Source organism: Mirounga angustirostris, unplaced genomic scaffold (assembly GCF_029215605.1).
Source record: "Mirounga angustirostris isolate CCGP_5_RB_7025 unplaced genomic scaffold, mMirAng1.0.hap1 SCAF_16, whole genome shotgun sequence".
NCBI classification, from domain to species: domain Eukaryota; kingdom Metazoa; phylum Chordata; class Mammalia; order Carnivora; family Phocidae; genus Mirounga; species Mirounga angustirostris.
The window spans coordinates 48,582,706-48,592,756 of NW_026991724.1; the positions used below are offsets into that span (position 1 = coordinate 48,582,706).

Here is a 10,051-nt window from a genome sequence, read left to right on the forward strand (position 1 = left end):
CGGTGAGGAAGTGGCGTGAGGAACGGCCGCCCCCGCGCCGGTTTTCCCGCCCCTTCTCACAAGGGCCAATGAGCTTCAAGCGTCGACTACCGCCGCCGAAGCAAGCGACCAATGCGCTTCAAGATCCTGCACTGACGGCCGTCCCCTTACCTCCAGCCCGCTTTGCCTCGCGCCAGACTGTCAGGCCAGCCAATAGCGCGTCGAGTTGAGTCTCGCCCCCCCACTTGCCCCTCCCCCTGTGGCTTGCCTGCCCAGATTGTAGTTCCCCTTTTGGGAGAGGTGGCCAATGGGGCGTCGAGTACTGCTCCCAGGATGAGACTGGCCCTGCCCCCCAGAAACGGCTGCCGGGTCGGACCCGCAGGCGTTGACCGGGACCTGTGTGCGCACGCGCAGTCTCGCCCTCTAGCCTGCGCAGCGAGGATTTGCCTCTGGCGTTCCTGGCTTCGACCTCGCTCGGGCGGTTCTTCGCTGCGTGGACGCTCGTGTTTCTTTCACTTCTCTCCCTTGCCCCAACTCCGGATCTACCCTCCTCCTTTTATGCGTTTCCCCTCCTGTGATTTTCCCGTTTCTTTCCCTTATCCCACCTCCTCGGGTCGCCGCCCTTTCCGTGTCTCTCTTCCTGTCTGTTTAGGTGCTAATTTTCCTAACTTTGGTTTTCCCGTTCTCTTGGGAGTTTCTGTCCGCCTGTCCATCCTGCTGATTTTCGGACCCCATTCCTCCACGTTCCTAATTTCCGAATAGCCTGGCCCTGTCCCCCCCACCCCTTCACTTTCTTTCCGAGACGCCGCTGTAGTATTTCTGTCCCTTTGGCCCTTTCCACCCTTTGCAGGCACATCCCTCCCGGATTGCACCTCAACTCATCAGTGTCATCTGGGCTCCACTCTGTCATCCTCACCTGCCTTCTCTGTGTGTTTCGCGGTTTCCCTCCCACCCTTTCCTGTTGTCCCCTTTTCTCTGCGCCTTCCACCCCTGTCTCCTTTCCCCCTCTAAAGAGCCACGTCTTTGCGCCCTAGGCCTCATTTTCCTGCTTCTCCTATTGTGCTCCCGCTGCTGGTCCTCTGACTCCCTGCAACGTTCCAGTCCATCGGTTTGCTCCTCCTCTGCACGGTTTCTCTTTTGTAGGGGTAGCATACCCTCTGACCACCTCTTCCTCCTCCCCCCACCCGACCCTCCCCGAAGATTTCATTCCACTCTTTTCTGTTTGTGTCTCCACTTGTGCTTCGGACTTTTGGATTCTGTCATTTTGCCTTCCAGGCTGGTGTGTGCCATCTACTCTGAGTGGCCCGGTCTTTTTGTGTGATCCTTTGTCGGCCTTCATTTCCCTGTCCTGTGTCCCATCTTTTCTGTGGGTCGCAGCCCCTTTGTTTGCTACAGACTCCTGAGTTCCAGAGGCTGTGTGCCAGGCATTCTGGACAGAAAAGGGTGGCAGAAGTGACCTCTAGCTGCACTGCTGTGCAGGGGAGCAGTACTAGACAAAGTTGGACAGGTTGTTTGGGGCCAATCTGGCGGTGGGGGATGTGGGTGTGGAAGGCTTGACTGTCTACTAAAGAGGTTCAACTTGATCCTTTAGATAGTGGAGAGACAGAGAGAGACCGGAGAGCCAACATTTTTGGAGAGTTTAGCACTTGCCTGGCACTTTATATTAATAAGCTTACTAATTTTCAACAGTGGCCTTATGAGAGGTATTATTAATCCATTTTATAAATGAGTTCAACAACTTACACAAGATTGCGCAGCTAGTAAGTGGAGGTGTAAGGATTCTAACTTTGCTCCACCTTTGAGTCCAACGCCTATGAACTTTTGTACCACCTACATTGTTTTAGTTAGTATTCCCAGTAATCTTCATTCCCTAATCCTCCTGTAGGCGCTCACTTCAGGTGGCTAATGCATATCTTTTGTTTCTCGTGTTCTTGCAAGATGTGCAGTGTCTTATGTGCATGTGTTTTTAAAAAGGTTTGTTCATTCATTCATTCAAGTAATCTCTACACCCAGCATGGGGCTCAAACTCATGACCCTGAGATCAAGAGTTGCATGCTCTTCCTACTGAGCCAGCCAGACACCCCTGCATATGTGGTTTTATTTTATTATTTTTCAAAAAGATTTTATTTATTTATTTATTTAGAGGGAGAGCATGGGGGAAGGGCAGAGGGAGAGGAAGAAAGAGTCTTAAGCAGATTCCACGCTAAACACAGAGCTCGAGGTGGGGCTCGCACTCATGACCCTGAGATCAGAACTTGAGCTGAAATCAAGAGCCGGATGCTTAACTGACTGAGCCACCCAGGCACCCCTGTGTATGTGGTTTTAAGTTATGCAAGTGATACTGTGTTATTTATTTAAAATAGTCAGCACTGCGCTTTTTTGATCCATCCATGTACATGTTATGTGTATGTCTAATCAGTTTTTTAAATTGCTGCATGATATTCCATGGTGTGCATCCCCTGCATGTTGTGTGTTCACTAAGTCTCAGGGAGGAATGCCCACATTGCCTTCGACTCACCATCTCCATAGTAATGCTGCATCCTGGTATATGTTGCTTTGTAGATGAAGGTGGAAATCTCTATTATGTGTACCTAGGATATACTAGAAATGGGAATTTGTAAACCTAATTTGACTTAGTATTGCCAGATTCCTCCCTGCAATGCTGCTTTGGGCCTGAAACATTGACCAGAACTCTCAGCTGTTCCTCAGGGTCCAGAAGAGGGTCCTGTCCCCCTCCCAACAACCCCATGAGCAACAGTACATAAGGGTCCCTGTATCTGTATCCCACATTGCTGCCAACACGTATCTTTTTCCAGCTTTCTGGTCCTTTGCTAGTCTGAGAGATGGACAGTTTGATAGACTGCCTTTCTCTGATTATTGTCAAGCTTGAGTGTCTCTTCACATGTTTTCTAGCCTTTCTGGTTTGCTCTTCTGAGAACTGCCTCTTCATATGCTTGGCCCATTTTCCTACTGGGGTTACTCTTTCTCTTGTCTCTGCCAGAGGTCATTGGCCATTCTCATTGCCTTAAGGCATTGCATATACTCTTCTTATGCAAATCTTGGCATTTCACATTATTTTAGAAATGTATCTACTTCATCTGGGTTTTCTAAAGTTTTTTTTTTTTTTACATCATCTCTATACCCAACATGGGGCTCGAACTCACAATCCCAAGATCAAGAGTAGCATGATGTACCAACTGAGCCAGCCAGGCTCCCCAACTTCATTTGGGTTTTCAAATTTATAAATGTAGAGTTCTTAATGATACTTGTATTTAAAAAAAAAAAACAAAAACAGCCACTGTCTGTTACTTCTGATTTTTAATTTGGTATTTTATTTGCATCTTCTGTTTTTCTCTTGATTAGATTTGCTGGAGAATTTTCTCATTGATATTGTCAAAGAATGAATGTGAAGTTTTCTGTAATAATTTTTGTTGTTCTAATTCATTGATTTCTGTCATTATCTTAATTTCTATCCTTTATTGGGGGGGCAGGTGCTTTGTTGCACCTTGTACAACTTCTTGAGTTAATCCAGGACCATGTTTTTTTAACGTTCCTATTTCCTGACAAATGTATTGAAAGTATAAATTTACTTGTAAACACTGCTTTAGTTGTGTCCCAAAATTGATGTGTAGTTAAAAAAAACCTTGGTTTTGAAATGGTTATTGACTCACAAGAAGTTGCAAAAGTCGTAAAGCCATAAATACTTCCTTCCACTTCCTCTCAGGGTATCTTCTATAACTGTAGTATACAAGCATGAACTTGACATTGGCATAATACTCTTAACTGGACTATGGACCTTAATTAGTTTTCACCAGATTTTACATATACTTGTGTGTGTGTGTGAGAGAGGTAGAGTGAGAGATGTACTATGTTCATTATTATTCACTTCTATATACATTTAAAGATCCTTTTCTGAGCCAAGAGTTATTTAGTAATATTTCAGTTAACTTCCATACACACCCCCTGTTGTTCTGATCTCATCGTCTCTGGCTGGAGAACAGCCTGTGTAACAGTGATCCTTTGACTAAGTCAGCTCTGCTCAGCACCATGTCCAATGGGAGGACCTAAGCAGGAGAGTGAGAGTCATGACTTGAGAGGCTAATGTGGTGGCTTCAGGGCAGGTTGGAGGGGACACTATGGAGATGGGAAGACTTGTGTCCCTGAAGGCCTCAGGGAGCCTATGTCACAAGAACTTGACAATCAACTTTCTGCTCTAGAAACAGTGACCCAGAGGCAGGTGAACAGAGAATTCAGAAACTGACAAGAACTGAGCTTGATACCTGGATTGAACTTGGTTCCAGATTGACCTCTAGCATCCAGGACCCCGACCCAGGACCATGGGACCCCAGCACTTCAGCCCTGTGCAGCTGCTCTGCCTCCTAGGGGCCATCTCTACTGTGCCTTGTATGTCCTGTGGGGCTGGATGCTTTGGGACCCCCAGAGGGTGGGAGGCTGGATATCTGGGTTCCTCAGGGGACAGGATCTGTGGAGGCTGAGTTCTTGGCTGGCATCTGGGGGGCTGAGAAGGCAATGTGAGGGGCCCATGACTGGAAGGGCATTCTCTCTTTAGGGGCCGTGGCTCTTTTATGCTACGAAGCAACATCTTCACTCTTCAGAGCTGTTTCTCTCCATGACTGGAAATGGCTTCTGATGAGGAGCATGGTATGTAAGCTGAGTGAGGGCTGTGAGGAGACGTTGGTGTTCATCGAGACAGGTGAAGGAAAGTGACTTTGATACATTTCTTTTTTCTCTGCCTCTTCTGACCCCCAACTCCATTCCCAGCACCCAGGGACTCTGGACTCGAGCTCCAAACATTTACTCCATTATATTTTTGGGAATAATGTCAAGACACTGACAGGAGAGGGCAGGACCTGGCTGGGTGTGGTGTGGGCTGGATAGGAGGGCAGAAAAGAGGTGATCCCAGGTGGATGGGGGACAATCTGGGAGAGAAGTAAAGAAAGGGACACAGGGGAGAGAGGAGCAGGGGGTTCCTGGGGGGAGGGGTTGGTGAGGGGAGACAGACGGAGACCTGGGGATCTGAGCCCTGTGCAGCTGCAGCGAGTGGACCCCACGGCAAAGTTGGTGATGGGGCAGAGTGAGCTGGAAGAGCAGGGTGCAGGGTGGGAGGGTAGACTCTGTGTGTGGCCAACAGCACTGATCAGAGCTCTCTAATCTTCTCCTCAGGGACCAGAAGGGGAGTTGTGGGTTTTAAGGGCTGCAGCCCCGCCTCATCTTACCCCCAGCAAGTCTCCTACCTCGTTTCGCCGCCTGGATTGTCCATTGCTTCCTATAGCCGCGTCTGTCGGACATATCTCTGCAATAACCTTACCAACTTGGATCCTTTTGTGAAACTCAAGGCCAGAGCTCCTAAGTCTACAGCATTTTCTTCCCATAGTTGCCCAACCTGTGTGGGCGAGCACTCTAAGGATTGCCTCCCAAATTTTGTCACCACTGATTCTTGCCCCTTAGAGGCCTCTCAGTGTTACAGTTCCACCTTAAAATTTCAGGCAGGTGAGAGAAGAGAAACTTGCTTTAGTGCCTTTCCATCTCTGTGAGAGGCTGGTCGATCAGAGAGGGGATTAGGGCTGCCCCGGGGCCAGGCACATGAATCCCAAGGAGGAAGGACTAAGGGGGCTGGTACTCAAGTTTTTGGTGGGAGAGCAGGTGTTCTGGGTTGTGAGGGTGTCTGGAAGCAGGGGTAGGGCGCTTGCATCTTGGAAGTGTCCCTGACTCCTCTCTGTCTGCCTTATAGGCCTTCTCAATACCACCTTCCTCCTCTTGGGCTGTGCTCGTGGATATCAAAAACTTTTAGCAGATTATCACCATATTGGGAACATCAGAGTGACTGAGGTCCTCAACATCTTAGAGAAGGCCCAGAGTGCTGGCGCAGAGCTCTCCAGTCGGAGTCCTGCTTGGCGCATCCTCTCAGGTCTTCTGCTGGCCTTCAGGGACTGACAGTCTAGCTGGACTGGACAAACCCCTTCCTGTAACCCAATAAAGTCACAGAGTTGCCTTTCTGCTTTGTCCTGTGGTCCATGAGAACTGTAGAGGCGTGGAAGGTGTGAGGGGAGCCAAACATACCCAGGAAAATGGAGGGGAGCGGCAGGCGGTGGGTATGTGCATGGTGAAGTGAGCGGGGGGTGGTGGGGAGTAGGGTCACTGGCAAAGTGACAGTCATGCCCAGCAACTGGGAGGACCCAAAAAATTATTTTAAAGTTTATTTATTTATTTTTAGTAATCTTTACGCCCAATGTGGGGCACAAACTCATGACCCTGAGAACAAGAGTCGCATGCTCTTCCAACTGAGTCAGCCAGGCACCCCCCCTCAAATATTTCTTTTCTCCTCCCCCTTTTTGTGACGACCTGAGCTCTAGCCCAATCAGCCACTGACTCAAGAGATCCTGGCCAAATCTCTTCCCTTTTCTGGGCCTCAGTTTCCTCCCCATTAAAATGAAAGGCCTGGGGCACCTGGGTGGCTCAGTCGTTACTCGTCTGCCTTCGGCTCAAGTCATGATCCCAGGGTCCTGGGATCGAGCTCCGCATCAGGCTCCCTGCTTAGCTGAGAGCCTGCTTCTCCCTCTCCCTCTGCTGCTCCCCCTACTTGTGCTCACTCTCTCTCTGTCAAATAAATAAATAAAATCTTTAAAACAAAAAATAAAATGAAAGGCCTTATGAATTAGAGCTGGGTATCATCAGGGTAGTTTTTAATTTTTTATTTTTTTTTAAAGATTCTATTTATTTGTCAGAGAGAGAGAGAGAGCACACAAGCAGGGAAAGCACAGGCAGAGGAAGAAGCAAGCTCCCCACTGGCTGAGCAAGGAGCCCAGTGGAGGACCCGATCCCAGACCCTGGGGTCATGACCCGAGCTCAACCGTCTGAGCCACCCAGGCATCCCATATTTAAAAAAATTTTTTTAAAGATTTTATTTGTTAGAGCGAGAGCAGGATGGGGGTGGGGCAAAGGGAGAGAGACAAGCAGACTCCCTGCCGAGAGGGGAGCCCAATGCAGGGCTCAATTCCAGGAGCCTGAGCTCATGACCCCAACTGAAATCAAGAGCCCACCACTTAACCAACTGAGCCACCCAGGTATAAATTGCTAATGTTCAATGACCTTTGCTTTCCTGGGACAAACCTAACTTGGTCATGGTGTATTGTCTTATTCTATATACTGCTGGATTTAGTTTGAGAATATCTTGTTTAGCATTTTTGCTTCTCTGTTGATGAGTATGATCGGCCTGGTATTTTCCGCTTTTTGTACTTTTGTTGTTGTTCCTATTTCAATTTAAAGGTTATACTAGCCTCGGAATAAGTTAGGGGGATATTCCCTCTCTGTTCTATGGATGAATTTCTATGATTTTGAGATGATCTGAGTTGAAAGTTCTGTGGAACTCATAAAACTTCTGAATTGGAAACTTTTTTCTCTTTCCTTAAAATCTTTTCATATGGAAAATTTCAAAGATATACAAAGAGAGTTTGTATACATATACAAGTGGACTCTAGTTCGTTATACTAGAGAGAATGGTATCGTGAACCCCCATGTACCCATCTCCAGCTCAAAGTATCAACTCATGGCGAACCTTGTTGTATCTATCTCCCTTCTACTCTTCTACCCACTGGATTACTGGATTAATTATTAGAAATCATATAATATTCTTTGCAAACACTTGTGCTTGTACTTCTAAAACATAAGGCCCCACCCCTCCAGTTAAAAAAAAATCAAACTTAGAGAAAACTTGCAAGACTATGAGAGGGAACTCCCATATACCTGTCATGCTTATTTACCAATGCCACATTTGTATTCTATCTGTATAGAGATAAATATATGCATGTGCATACACACAAATCTTTTTCATTATATGTACATACATATATATACATATATATATGATTTTTTAAAAAAGATTTTATTTATTTGAGAGAGAGAGCTCATGATCTGGGGGGAAGGGGCAGAGGCAGAGGGAGAAGCTGACTGCCTGCTGAGCAAGGAGCCTGATGTGGGACTTGATCCCAGGACCCTGGGATCATGACCTGGGCTGAAGGCAGATGCTTAACAAACTGAGCCACCCAGGTGCCCTATATATGATTTTTTGATTAATCAATTGAAAGTTATAGGTATCATACTACTTCACCCTAACTACTTCAGCCCGTATTTCATCAGAACCAGGATTTTCTCCTATATATCCACAGTACGATGATCAAGCTCCCCCAATTTGATATTAATACAACAATATAATCTAATATGCAGTCTATATTAGATTCCTATTACTGCTGTAACAAATTACCACAAAGATGGTGGCTTAAAAGCAAGACATTTATTACCTTACGTTTCTGGAGGTCAGAAGTCCAACATGAGTTTTACTGGGCTAAAATAAAGATATTGGTGGGACCACATTCCTTTCTGGAGGTTCTGGGGCTGGATCAATTTTCTTGCCTTCTCCAGTTTCTGGAGTCTGCCAATACTCCTTGACTTGTGGTCTCTTGGTGCCCAGTGGGGAGTCTGCTTGAGGATTCTCTCCCTCTCTCTCCCTCTGTCCCTCCCACTGCTCGTGAGTTCTCTCTCTCTCTCAAATAAATAAATCTTTTAAAAAATGAAGAATCTAACATTGACGCCACTGGATACCAGAAATAGGAAAAAAGTATGGACTGAAAAAAGTACCTGAAGAAATAATGGTCCAAGAAGCTGAGTGAACCCCGAGCACAATAAGCAGTCACACTAAGACACATCGCAAACTTCTGGAAACTAAAGACAAGAGGGAAAAAAAAGTCTTTAAGAACAGCCAGAGAAACAACCCATTGCATATTAAGGAACACTGATTTAAGTGACAGTAGGTTTTGTATCTGACAGCATGGAGGCCAGAAGGAAGTGGCAGGTTTTTCAAGTCGACTACAAATCCTGTATCTGGCAAATGATCCTCAGGAGGAAAGGGGAACTAAGGAAATTTTCTGATGAAGGAAAAATATGAGACTTTGTTGCCAGCTGACCTACTATTAAAGAATGGCCAAGGAAAAGATGTTCAATTCATCCTTCTCTGTGGCTTATGCTTGCTGTCGTATCTAAAAGCTAACCAAATTTACTTTGTTTTGAAGGAAACTCTACCCTCAACGTGGGGCTCGAACTCACAACCCTAAGATCGAGAGTCACATGCTCCACCGACTGACCCAGCCAGGAGCCCCTAACCAAACTCAAAATAATTGAAATCAGAGTATGTTCTCTGAAAATAGTAAACTAGAAATTAGCAATAGAAAGGCAGCAGAAAAATCTTTGAAACAATTGGAAAGCAAGCTACATATTTGTTAATCTATGGGTCAAAAAGGAAGACTCAAAGGATATTTAAAAATACACAGAATTAGGGGCACCTGGGTGACTCAGTCGTTAAGCATCTGCCTTCAGCTCAGGTCATGGTCCCAGGGTCCTGGGATCGAGCCCCGCATCGGGCTCCCTGCTTGGCGGGAGGCCTGCTTCTCCCTCTCCCACTCCCCCTGCTTGTGTTCCCTCTCTTCCTGTCTCTCTCTCTGTCAAATAAATAAAATCTTTAAAATAAAAAAAATAGGGCGCCGGGGTGGCTCAGTCGTTAAGCGTCATGATCCCAGGGTCCTGGAATCAAGTCCCGCATCGGGCTCCCTGCTCTGCGGGGAGCCTGCTTCTCCCTCTCCCACTCCCCCTGCTTGTGTTCCCTCTCTCGCTGTGTCTCTCTCTGTCAAATAAATAAATAAAAAATCTTTAAAAAAATAAAATAAAATAAATACACAGAATTATATTAAATACACTAAAAACATCTCCACCATTTGTGGGATGCAACTTATGCTGTGGTGAGAGTGGAATTCATAGCATGAAATGCTTTTAAGAAAGGAAATATCTCAAATCAATAATCAGAGTTCCTACCACAAGAACTAGGAAAATAAGAGCAAGGTGAACCCAGCTAAAAGCAGAAAAAAGGAAATAGTAAAGATAAAGCACCCAGGTGACCCTTATGTTGGCCATTATGAGTGGACAGAATGGACCTGAGCCCCAAGGAAGGGCAGGGCTGGGTCTGTAGCATCAGAGTTGGTTCTGTGGGTGGGATATGGATGGG

The 10,051-nt window shown here is 46.3% G+C and overlaps 1 protein-coding gene across 2 annotated transcripts; it reads left to right on the top strand.

Annotated features, from left to right (window-relative positions):
• The first annotated feature begins 4,236 nt into the window (after positions 1-4,236).
• Positions 4,237-5,934, top strand: LYPD4 (LY6/PLAUR domain containing 4). 2 transcript variants are annotated; one of them, XM_045890395.2, is made up of 4 exons: positions 4,237-4,383; positions 4,550-4,693; positions 5,164-5,490; positions 5,732-5,934. In XM_045890395.2, the coding sequence occupies exons 1-4, from the start codon at positions 4,317-4,319 to the stop codon at positions 5,932-5,934; spliced, it is 741 nt and encodes a 246-aa protein (XP_045746351.1). In that variant the 5' UTR covers positions 4,237-4,316. The 2 variants fall into 2 exon arrangements, with proteins under 2 accessions (XP_045746351.1, XP_045746352.1); XM_045890396.2 differs by lacking the exon at positions 4,550-4,693 and having other exon boundaries at positions 4,237-4,423; positions 5,171-5,490.
• Positions 5,935-10,051: the final 4,117 nt, after the last annotated feature.